General features: G+C 39.2%; 1 protein-coding gene across 1 annotated transcript in view; it reads right to left on the bottom strand.

Moving 5' to 3' along the window:
- Positions 1-229: 229 nt before the first annotated feature.
- HAS2 (hyaluronan synthase 2) overlaps positions 230-12,913 on the bottom strand; it is a 30,208-nt gene continuing 17,524 nt past the window's right edge. The window contains exons 3-4 of the mRNA XM_045805721.2: positions 4,590-4,691; positions 230-3,087 (exon numbers count right to left, since the gene is read on the bottom strand). Coding sequence (XP_045661677.1) covers positions 2,158-3,087; positions 4,590-4,691 — 1,032 coding nt within the window. The 3' untranslated portion in view covers positions 230-2,157. The remainder of the gene's footprint in view (positions 3,088-4,589; positions 4,692-12,913) is intronic.

Genomic DNA, 12,913 nt, shown 5'->3' with positions numbered 1-12,913 from the left:
GGGGATTTCTGCTTCATAATTAGTAACATTAAGTGACTTCTATTATCTGTGACCAAGCCTGTTTGTTTGTTTGTTTTCTACATACCTCATTCTTAAATCTATTCCACTACAATCAGGAGAGCAAAGTTTTTGTTTTGTTTGAAATTCCCCCTTCCCTTAGAAAAAAAGGCAATACTTTTATCAAAAATATTTTATTTACAAAAAAAAATCAATTATACTATACATCCTATCCTGGAAATACATTGAATAATTGCTAAAATAAATACAGGCAATTAATTCAATCTTTTATAAGAATGAGAGAATTTGACATTTGAAAGTTATCAAAGCTTAACTTAGAACATAAATAGTTAAAAAGGCAAACTCAAGTTTTAGTTTCATTTATCGGCATGCCGTGCTCCGTTTCCCACAAACTCTCCCATCAGTGAGTCTGAGTTGCAGAATGGTGTGTATCCTTTCATTCTCCGAATGTAGAATGTGCAGCTTTTTCTTAGGCGGAATAGATGGAACATAGGAGTCTGCGTGGAGAGGAAGCAGAATGGCAGAAGCACGTGGCTGAACATTTCTCCACATTCACACCCCACTTCATCACAACGTGTTTTATGCAACGACTCATGTGTTCGATTGTTTTTAACCCAGGTCTACACAGCACCAGCTACAAGGCAAGATGGGTCATGTTGAAAGTCAAACTGGATAACTGAGGCCCTTGGAGTAGTGACATTAGCCCGGTTAAGGGCACCTGGTTCATCAACTGTTTCATGTGCCAATTCTTGATACACTCATTAAACCTTGGTATTATTCCGACCACGTAAACATATCTATGTAGGCCAGTAATGGGACAGATGGAGCGATTATCTGTAGGAATTCAGAAAAAATAGCCTCTCTGGGAAGTAGAAGAGGAGCTTGAATGTGCCAATTTTGTATCTATAGGCTTTTACACTTACTAAATTGTAGCCAACTCACCCGTGTAAACCTCATAGTAACATGTAAAGTGAACTGGCAAGCTGAAAAAAAAAAGGTCAGTGATGTTCAATAGGTCGACAGGATCTGGTGAATTCAGGCCACAGAACAAAACGATGAACTGCATTGTATTTGTCCAAATAACACAGATAATTTTTTCCACTTTCCGTTTTACTCAGCCTGAGAAAACACTAGCAGAATCTTCACATTTGTCCAGTGTTTTCTTGCAAGGACCAGCATTCCCCTCCCCCCTTTTTCTTTAAATCTTATCAAAAATTGCACTTTTCTACCCCTTTGGCCTTGATTTTCAATGATTTCCTTTTTTACGTGTGCACATAGGTATGTATTTCTACTCCCAACGTGTGACAGGTATATGGGCCTTTTCTAAAAGACACGAAAAAAAAAAAGTTAAAATATTGAAAGTTTAAATATTTTTCACAGAAATAAACTATTCCATGTTAAAAGGTAGAGAGAGAGAGAAAACATTTTATTCTTTCTATCATGAACAACATCAGTCAACCAAGCTTCACATTTTGGGTAGATTTTTTTTTAAGTATGAATTTTTTCAGAACCTATTTTAATAACAATAAAAAAGAACAGGTGTATTTTGGCAGAGAAGTAAAATATAGAATATGCAAAATTTGTTTTAAAAATTGGCATACAAAATTTTAAAACACAGTACAATTATATAAAAATACAGCACAGCCAACAGCCTTTGAAATTTCCTTTGGCATTTCATTTGGTAGAGTTAAACAGAAAATCCTTTCTAAAAAACAAAACAAAAAAAAAATTAGCTATCAACACAGTCCATAAGTTAGGTTGTATATACGTTGAAAGAACTTTTCCTTGAGTTTCCAAAATCCTTTTCTTCCATGATAACCCACATAAAGCATGGCTAGTGAGGTATATAGGGCGAACACTGTTAGGCAGATGTACAGTAAGGAAAAAGTGCATAAACAAAGAATGCTTCCCATTTTCATAGAAATAACAGGTTAAATCTGAGTTTCTTCTCATTGATGTCTTGTTTTCCTTTGGCAGAATCAAAATAAACCCATAGAAATGTCTTTGTTCAAGTCCCAGCAGCAGTGATATGTCTCCTTTGGTGGCATTATCAGATGCCACAATACTGTACAGTCCCGAGAGGAACTAAGGTTTTGTGTGTGTCTGCGTGTGTGACTGCAAACGTCAAAGGACGTAAGATCATACATCGAGCACCATGTCATACTGTTGTCCCTTCTTCCTCCTGCCACATTTATTGATGAGAACCACATACAGCGTCAAAAGCATGACCCAATAGCATGCATAGAGCAACGTTCCAACAATGAGAACCGTCTGCTTGGATTCTGAGAATGGCTTTTTAGATTCCTTATAAATGGTGAAAATCACACCACCCAGGAGGATTGTAAACCAAACCGAGACTGGAATGAGTCCTATGAAATTGACAACAATGGTCTTCCTTCCAGACGTGCCCCACCCAGCTTTGTTTATCGTGGCGATTGCGAACATCTTGGCGGGAAGTAAACTTGACATGTATAACACTGAGTAGAGGGACATGAAGACCATGACAATATTTCCTCTAAGGCAGCTGGCAAAGGACGATTTTATGAGACCTACTAACTGGACAGTTAACAAGAAGAGGAGGATGTTCCAAATTTTACCCCGGTAGAAGAGCTGGATTACGGTGGCAATGAGAAAGAAAGGGAAGAATCCAGTGATAACGGCCTCGTAGGTCATCCACAAGTGATGTTTATGAAACCACATGGCATTGTACAGCCACTCTCGGAAGTAGGACTTGCTCCAACGGGTCTGCTGGTTTAACCATCTGAGATACTCTATCGGTGTCTCTGTAAGGCACTTGGATCGAGCTGTGTATTTTGTTGCATAGCCCAGACTCAGCACTCGGTTCGTTAGATGCCGGTCATCACCAAAACTACATTGGCTGCCCATAAATTCCTGATTGTACCAGTCTTCCACAAATTCATGCAGCAAGGAGTTTCTGTACATCCCCAGGGGTCCACTAATGCACTGGACACACCCAAAATAAGACTGGCAGGCCCTTTCTATGTTAAAAGCCATCCAGTATCTCACACTGCTGAGGAAGGAGATCCAGGAATCGTACTTGTTTAAAATCTGCAAGAAGGAAAAAAAAAAATGGATAATTAAAACATAAGCCCACTTAAAATACCAACAAAATTTGCACCATTGTGAGCTTACTACCCTAGCGTAAGTTGTTTGATCCTATGCTGCAGTCCTTCTTCTTTGTGACATGGTTATATTTTATTTTCTCTGACACTGGGTTACTAGATTAATCTGATAAATCGTGTGCCTGCATTGGGACTCCTTGATGAGCAACAGTTTTTCTACTTCATGACTCGGTCCTCTTTTTTGCCCGGGGCTCTTTTGCTCTTCTGGTTGTTATGCTATAATATTGAATGAGTTTTTAGGCTTTAGTTCTCAGATCCTAAATTCTCCCCCTCTTTCCTACCATCTAAGATTTGGAGGTTTTTAAGCCCCATTCTCTCCTGTTCTGGTTAATTTCCAACTCATTCAATTCCATTAATTTTCTTTCTCCTTCTTTCCCTCTTTTATGCAATGCCGGTGATTAAACTGTTTGTTCTGGCCTCTCCCCAAGACTTAAGTCCTGAAATAATGCTCTATGTAAAGGCTACTGAAAGTTATCAGCTTTTTCTTGGCAATATTTCTAGATTCTTTCCTCCACCTCAATTTTGCACGGTTCTCATCTGGATTTTGCATGCTTCCTCTTTTATCACCAGGCTGTTTCTTTTGTCTATTCCAGGAATTGTCTTTGCCTTCCCTATCACCATGCATGTATAAAATGGGTTATACAGCAACACAGTACCTAATTTTTAAAGTCACGTTTCCACGGGCTTCTCAACATTTGCTAAAATCTGATCACGCCTTTGCAAAGCACTCATTTTAATCTTCACATATTTTCACATAGTCACATATATATTCGTTTCCCATCCCACAGATTCCAAGTTGCCTTCATTAATATTGGCTGCATTGTTTCTCCATTTATGGCAAATAATGAGAAATAATTATTAATGGGAAATAAATCATAATCAGAAAACCCACTTTACTAATTAATTGTTCCTTTGCCTTTCTTATCAGTACAAATTTGAGTTGCTCTTTCTCTTTTCTTCCTTTGTATTCCAATTAGGACTTTTAATCAACCATATATTAATGAGCTTTTAAATATGTAGGTAAAAAATATAAAATCCATTGTCTGCCCTTCTTCCATTTTTCTTTTTTTTTTTTTTTTTTTTAACTTCACAGCTAAATGAACTCTAACATCAGATTTTACCAGAACATTAAGTTATGGTTCAAGAAGATATGGTAGAAATCATTACACATTTAAATTAATTATATATAACTTATCAGCCACAACAGACAAGGGTTGCATCCCAGGGTTAAGCAAAAAAATCCTATTTTTTTTCAATGTAGAAAAGAAAAGAGGCAATAAAGTGGGTCCAAGGCACATAATAATGTGTCTCTAGCACCAAAAGCAACATCCGGCAGAGAGTCTGGAGTGTAGTAAATGTATGTTCAATGAATCAATGAGTAAGAGTATAACTAAAAGTGACTCGTGCAGAAAGTGAAGCCGTATGCACCTGGACATCTCCCCCGACACCTCCAACCATGGGGTCTTCTTCTAAAACTTTCACCATCTCCACAGATGAGGCAGGGTCAAGCATGGTGTCGGAATCACAGACCTGCAAAGAAGAAAGTAGAAATGAGTTAAAGAAAAGGAAGAAGTATGAGTGTGGGCACTACTGTCAGAATCGGGCATACATATTATGCCCGCAGCTTTATTGTCACAGGGCCTCAGTAGCAAGTACCGCAGGGGTGACAGCTTCTTATATCATGACCAATACCAGGGACGACAGCTGTTATATCACGACCAACGCAAAGAGCAAGCTCAGTACTGCAGTAAACGGCATAGCCGGAGAGCACAGCCCAAGTGCCGGGGATGTCTTGCAGGCTAACCAGCTTGTCTGGGTTTTCCATGGCTCTTGCTCGTCTTGGCAATGAAAGTTATGTCCCAGGCAACATCCCAGTTTTCCAGGATTTAGTAATCATCTCAGGTTGGTCACCACAGAGGTCTTTTTTTTTTATTGTGTTGCTGTTGCCTTAAATAAGCCCTTTAGGCAACTTAATCCTCAGGTCTGAATTATGGTCAGAAAATCCTATGAGAGCATCGAAAAGGAGGCATGTTTTACAATAATTTCCCTCCCCTATTTTAATATGGTGACTAAAAGACAGGAAAGCAATTCTCCTACGTCTGGTTGTAGACTTTTGAAGCAAGATGTCCATGAGCTGGACTTGGCCGCTGACAGAGCGTCACGAAGGGAACTAGCGTGATCTGCGACCACCTTCTTATTCTAAAGCTAAGTATTCATCTAGCCCTTTGTGCATAAAAACAAATGTAAATTATCATAAGCCACTCTAGAAAAGTTAATGGTTGTTCTTAAAACCAATCTTTATATGGGTCCAAAAAAGCAATTCTGAAACAAAACCAAACTACAACTTCGAAAAATATTGGGATGAGCCTCTGAAGCCCAAGGGGGCAGGGTTAGAAATACTTCTCTTTCCAGCCTGATTTCTGAGCCAATAGGAAAATGAAACAGAAGAAAAAGGGAGATGAAAAACCAAAATATCACCTGTATAATCCTAAAGCTAATACAGAGAACAGAGCTTACACCTGTGGAGTAGCGGGCTTCATAATTACGTTTTCCAGTATTAGACAGACCTGTCAGGTTCAAACAGCATCTAAGTGGGGTCAGCTTCCTCCTACAGCTCAAGCACATTCCCTTCTAAAGGTACCGCGATGCCAGCTTCTTGGTGGTAGCCCACTCCCAGAAGGAAGGGGGAAGGAGGAGCCGGCTACCCCTTCTCCTATACGCACCAACCAGATTCAATCACTTGTCTTAGGGAGGAAGGAGTGAGGCAGCTGTGAAAGGCTACTACCCCCAGGTGGGTTATACCTGTGGACAGAGCTTCCTCCACACGATCAAAGAAAATCCAACATAGGAAAAGTGCTCCCACCTCTCTATCCCTGATCAAGACCAATAAGACACAGTATTCTTTTCTGGGGACTGCAGCAAAACCTAGTAGATAAAAATGGATCGGAGTTGACCTGTAATGAACCAGTTTCACATCCCCATCCAAAGAATACATAACATAATTAATAGAGACTGGAGAGTTATCAGCAATTCCCATTATTTTGCCATCAACTCTGACTACACCAGACGGATTTAATCAAGATTTAGACTATTTATTTATATTAAAAGTAATTATTTTTACAGTTCACCATACTACTTTATTAAAAAGGTAGGGATTTGATATACCAGTTTTGAATGAAAAAAAACAAAACAAAACTAAGAAGCATAAACTGAGTTGAAGGGGACGCTCTCTCTCTCTCCTTCTCTCTCTCTCTCTCTCTATATATATATATAGCATAAGTCCCTGACATAAATAGCTAAGGCATTTCAACATTTTTAAAAATGTGTCTGCCTCTGTTTTACTAATAGCTATATTTTTCTGAAAAAAAAAAACACCTGATATATTATTGAATAGTGTTGGTGAAAACAGCAATTTAAATGCATTATTGAAACTTGTAAATTAAAGTATATAGGGTATTCAGTTATAACCTCTCTGGATTTAACTAACCATAGTAATTTTAGGGTTAACATCTGAATTTTTTATTTTATTTTACTGACGTAGAAGCATTTATTCTCTAAATAAAAAGCATTTATTTTGTTTTGTTTCATTTTGTAGCATTCTATTTTGGTCCGGCATGATCTCACTCATTTAGGCAACAGCGAGGCATTAGTTTTTCACCATAGAAAATAGGATTTTACTAATGCTTGGGTTTGTACAGAAGCCACGGAAGCCTAAACAAATTTCTCCAAAAGTGACCTTTGGCCTCTCCTGTGTCTTGCCTATCACTGGATGGCTACAAGCTTGTCTGGCCCGTCAGGAGGGTTGAAGGGTAAAGGAAAGAGTTCAATCCACCTCTAGAATCCAGTATCCTGAGTTCACGGCCACACCCACCTCTACTGACTCAGGTTGGGAAAGGTAAAACCGGAAAGCTAAAATAAGACTAAAAACAACAGGAAGGGGGCAATCTAGAATTAATGTTCAAGTAACTCCGCCTTGTGAGCCCAGGCAAGCCAAGGGAACGGCCCCTTTGAAATGGCTAACCGTGAACCAAACTTCTGTGAGGCTCTGAATATTTAAATTGGTCCTGTCCTTCCCAGTTTCCAACAGCAAAGCGCCAGCAGTTCTCTGAGAGAGACTGTTCTCGTGGTGGGTGTTACTATGTCAGAAGGGAAAGTTCCCAGAAGTCTCCTGGGCAGGGATTTGCTACAGTAGGATTAAAGAGCTTTAAAGAAGTTCAATTTCTGTGACTGGCTTCAAACTTGAAACGATCCAGCGAAGACTCACATGGCTCCTGAGTACGGGAAACATGCAAAGCTGTGAAGTATTCCATACTTAAGGGAAAAAAAGAAGAAGAGAAAGAGAGATAAGAAGTTCAAATTCTGGATTTCTGGATGCTCTTTGGTGGCTAGAAAGCCAACATCTGGGACAGTCAGCATGCATGTTCATGGACCTACTAGCATGTATTTATTACTATCTAAAGAGTGTGACTTTAGCCCCTCTGAAAACCAGTACAGTGGGAACAGGGTTTCTAATTGTCTCCCCACCAGTTAATAACAAGTCTGTAATTTCACAAATGTTGGCCATTTAGCTCTAGGCTAGGAACTGTGAAGGACATACACCAGTTGACACAGGGCTTGACCTCACCTGGGGCCAAACTACAGGCTGTGATTTGCACACAGGAAACAATTAGAGAATAAATCAAAACATCTCCCTGTCCACACTGAATGTCTCCCTGTAATTTGTTTAAACCACATGATCACTAGTCATAAGATTTCTCACTAGGAGATATGGAAATGAAGCAAAGTCATGGTGTTTTCACTAAAATGAGTGGAAAATGTCAGGACAAAAAGACACTTTGGGGAGGAACCAGCCACCTCAGCCTTAACCACAGAGTCATCAACTGAAGTGCCTAAGACCACTGCTCCTCCTCCTTCCCCCTGCCCTGCTGCAGTCAAAAGGTAGCAGACTCCCCTTCCCTCCCTGTCCACAACAGGGCTTGACAGGGGCACCGGGGTGGCTCAGTCGTTGGGCATCTGCCTTCGGCTTGGGGCGTGGTCCCAAGGTCCTGGGATCGAGCCCCGCCATCGGGCATCCCGCTTAGCTGGAGCCTGCTTCTCCCTCTCCCACTCCCCCTGCTTGTGTTCCCTTTCTTGCTGGCTGTCTCTCTCTCTGTCAAATAAATAAATAAAATATTTTAAAAAATAAATAAAATAAAATAAAATAAAATAAAATAATAAAACAGGGGTTGACAAACTAAAGTCTTCAGGCCAAATCCAGCCTCACACCTGTTTTGATATGGTCCGTGGGCTAAAATTGGTTTCTACCTTTTAAAATAATTGAAAAAATTTTTTAAAAAATACTATTTTGTGCCACATGGAATTACATGAAATTCAAATGCGAGTATCTATAAGTACGGTTGTATTGGAATCAAGCATGCTCATTCATTGTCTTATCATCTATGGCTGCTTTCACACTAAAACAGCAAAGTTGAAGAGTTGTAATAGAGACCATATGGCCTGCAAAGCCTAATAGTTACTATCAGGCCTTTTATAAGCAAAGTTTGCCAACCCTGGGACTCAAATAATTGGTTGAAGGGGAGGGTTCTCTTTCATAAAATTAAAAAAAAAAAAAAGTTGAGATTAAATATGTTCTAAACCCAGTTTTAATTCTAGTGGATTTTTTTAAATCATTGCCTCTATCTTCATGTCTTATAAGGAATAGTAATGGCATAAAAGGTGTAAAACATCAGGTGAAGTAGATTTTTTTCTTTGGCCAAGATTTGCCTAATTATAAGGACAAATGCCTTCAGAATTACGAAGCCCTGATTAAGTCACTACTTCTGAGAACTTTAACAAGCCATTTGCCATCTGAATGGCACTGGAGTGAGACACTGCATATCAAAGTCCCTTGTAAATTGAAAAGGGCCATAGAGAAGTACACCATTAGTATAAGGTAATAATCTTTACATTTTTGTACTAACTAAACCCATAACCTAAGGGATCACGACAGTCCTCACCACAAATGGATGTCTCAGCAGAGAATCTCTAAAATGACCATTGGAATTGATTATGTATCGAGGATCTCTTATCTCAATGAACAAATTCAAATGTGTCTGCAACTGTCGATGATTCAGTTACAAACTATTAGTTTATAGTCTGTTACATACGTTATTAGACTACAAGTTCATTCCAATTGAGCTCACCGATCTTAAAGTTAACCCACCTCACCATAATTTAAACCAAACTCTCTTAGAAATATTGTTACCTATTCTACCAAATGCTGTTCAAATTCTAAGACCCAAGCCTAAAATGTGAAGCCTCTGTGTTTCACTTTTTTAACGTGTTTCCTTTCAGACTGCCTGGTGGCTCTCCCCACCCCCACTCCAGCCCCATACCACTTCAAAGGGCATCGAGAGCTACACAGATTAAGAGAAAATCTTAATTACGCTAGCTGCCTTCAATGAGTTAACAGGTTGAAAATAAATCAGGACCCCTTCTGTTAGCTACTGCCTTTATCCTTTGCCTGCTTGCAAGGCTTGACCCTTCATCTTAACCTTGACCCAGTGAAACTTTTTTTCTACAGTGTGTGGAATTTACTCTTGGTCATGACCCCGCTACCAGCTTTCGTGACACAGCTTTACCACGAAGTAAAGGGAGTCTCCCTCCTTTCCCCCTCCTTTTCCTGGGGACATTTCTCTAGTGAAAAGGGATAGGCCAGAACTACAACAAAAAAATCACAAATGGTTATTTACTAGCAAACACGAGATGCTGCCAGTCTCCTTGAGCTCTTAACAGTATAACACCAGAGGAAACACACTACTGGGGAAGAGAAAGCACTGTGCAAATACTGGAACCAAACAGATCTGTCTCAATCCACCGTTCACCAAGTGTATATAAACTTGAACTAGCTTCTTGACCTTGGTGCCCTTACCTCACCTTCCTAAGGCTCCACTGCTCAGATGAAAAATATGGATATCATACCCACCTAAAGTTTGTTGTGTTGGGAAGTTATTCGATAATGCAGGTAAAGCACTTAATAATGGCTAGCTCATAGTAAATGCTCAATGAAAGGAAGACATAAGGTGATAAACCTAAACCAGAAGTGACAAACCAAAAACAGAGGCCCCTACTAAGGACACTAATCCAATGAGAAGGAGTCCTTCTTACTCTCACTGTAAGTAAGTGATGGCTCACGGGGCGAGCGGGAAACCGATGCTTACTCCAATACCCAGTAAACTGAAGTAAAGCAAACTGAATTCTGAGCAGGCAATGTAAACGACCCTAGATTGGGTTGTCTACTAGAGAAAAGAAATTAAAAAAAAAAAAAAAATAGACAGCAGTTCGCAGCTGATTAGTATTCATTTACAGTCCTGAATATATTCTTAGGGTGTAATGTGTGAACGTTCATCCTCAAACAAAGGGTAGACCCTGGACCCGTTAAAACTTTTTTTTCTTTTTTTTTTTTTAATTTTAATTTTTTTTTATTATATTATGTTAGTCACCATACAGTACATCCCTGGTTTCTGATGTAAAGTTCCATGATTCATTAGTTGCGTATAACACCCAGTGCACCATGCAATACATGCCCTCCTTGCTACCCATCACCAGTCCATCCCATTCCCCCACCCCCCTCCCCTCTGAAGCCTGGACCCATTAAGACTTATAAAAGTGTTTGCTGCATCTTAACTTCATACCTCATTGACATGGGACCTGCTGAATGTGACACCATTTAAAATAGGAACACACTCTTTGTTTTTTTTAAGTACTTAAATGTGTAGGACAGAATTTTATGTTTTAAATCTGAACTTGAGAACTCAATTATGTGCTGAAAAAGAGTACATAATTCGGATGGGACCCTATACATGCCGGAGATGGGGAAAACTAAAAATTTCGAATGGAAAATAACCTTCACAAAAATAGAATATTGCACACAATTTAAAATTTCTCATATCGCCAACGAGGTCACTCAAAAGTCCATGGTATATGGTAATTAATTTGATTATAACAAACTTCTAGGACTTTATCAATATTGCATGATACTTTCAATTTTTAAAAATCTTGATTTTCTATTTATTTGGATTCTGGATAAATGGAATTTACAAGTAAGCCTACAGCTAAACTTACCAGCATCAGATTAAAGCGGCAAATACAACCATAAAATCTAAGAATTTTAGAACTAAAAAGACACTTTGAAATTAATTAGTAAAACCATTCCAGTAAAAAAAAAAAAACCCTCAAAGAAAGAGAAAAATAATCTTTTGTGAGAGGGAGGCAGGATGAGGAAGACCATCTTTTCTTATACCAATTGAGCTTATGGCAAGGGATCTCAAATCTAGCCAAAAAACATCTAAGACAATCATAGACATCTAAGCAATTTGGCCCTTCTCTGTTGCTTGTTTTAAAAAGAATGAGGAGGATATATGCCTCCCTTGGTAGGATGAATTATCCAAATTGTTGTAAAATGATTACTGGCTTTCATCAACCTAGAATCTCCTCGAAACATTAAGGTTAAAAAAGGAGTCATTTGGTCATTCTCTTTTCTTTTTAGGAAGGCTTACACATGAGTGAAAGTCATAGAAGGCGCAAAACAAAGGTGACAAGCCAGCTGGGAACGTGGGAAACCAAATGTTGTCACCTCTAAGGCTTAAGCCATGAAACACCCTTATTCCAAATGGTTGGAATTCTCATTCTAAAGAAGGGAGTCAGGAAATCCCATTATGGTGGCAGTTAACTCAGGGCTTACATTCAAGAACCCAAATTTGGGGGAAAGGGAAGATTAAAAATGAAAGTGAGGGGAGCCCTGGCTCGGTCATAGAGTATGTGAATCTTGATCTCAGGGTTGCAAGTTCGAGCCCCATGTTGGGTGTAGAGATTACACAAAAATAAAATCTTAAAGAAATAGAATAAAATAAAAATGAAAGTGAAAAACATGATAGTAACTGCTAAATGAAAAGCAAATTCTGATGCCCTCCCCCTCCTTTTTTTTTTTTTTTTTTTGCTTTGTTTTTTGATTATACTCATGCAAAGCCTAGGTGTATTGCTAGAAAGAAATTAAAACGTCAGAGAAATTAAAACTGTACTGAGTTAGAGTTCTGAGCTGGGAATGATCTCGAAGATCATCTGTTCTACCACAGCAAACAAACAAGAGTCAAGTCTAGAATTCGGATTTCCCCATTCTTATTTCAATGTACTCTAATCTCACCCTCCAGTATGGACGGTACAAGAACACATAGAACATTCTCAGGATTGGCCCTCGGAATAGTTCAGTTGCTTAGGCTTCCCATACAGAACAGGAAGCAAGCAAATATGACATATACTTGATTCTCATGATTCATGATAGTTCTGTTTCACGAAGTTTCTGTGAACACTGACTTAGAGAACACCGAAACAATTGCTTCTAGCACAAATATGGGGTTAGGTTCCTCTGAGCCTCTGGTCACAAATTTTTGTCTACTGATCAATACCTGTTTTATTTGTGTTTCTGTTGAAATACATCTTATCATATGAACTGGGGTCATTAACATTGAATTCAGGGCCAACAGCACTGTTACCGACAGCTGAGCGAAGCCCCCCCAACAAATCTATTTTCTCCATGAGGCAGTCACAGCCTTGTGCTGAGGAACACTAGCCAGCACTCAGCACCACAGTTGGGGGGCACTTTAAACAGCTGCATCACCCACAGAAAGCACAACAATGTGAAAAACATGATACGAAGTAGATTAGGAAGGGCCTTGCTTACACCGCCCTGGACCGTGTAGGGCACAGTATAGCAC

Source organism: Ursus americanus, chromosome 9, assembly GCF_024610735.1.
Source record: "Ursus americanus isolate L20-20 chromosome 9, mUrsAme1.1.p, whole genome shotgun sequence".
In the NCBI taxonomy this organism is placed as follows: domain Eukaryota; kingdom Metazoa; phylum Chordata; class Mammalia; order Carnivora; family Ursidae; genus Ursus; species Ursus americanus.
Note: the sequence above shows the minus strand (reverse complement) of the source record. Positions and strands in the feature narration are given on the sequence as shown.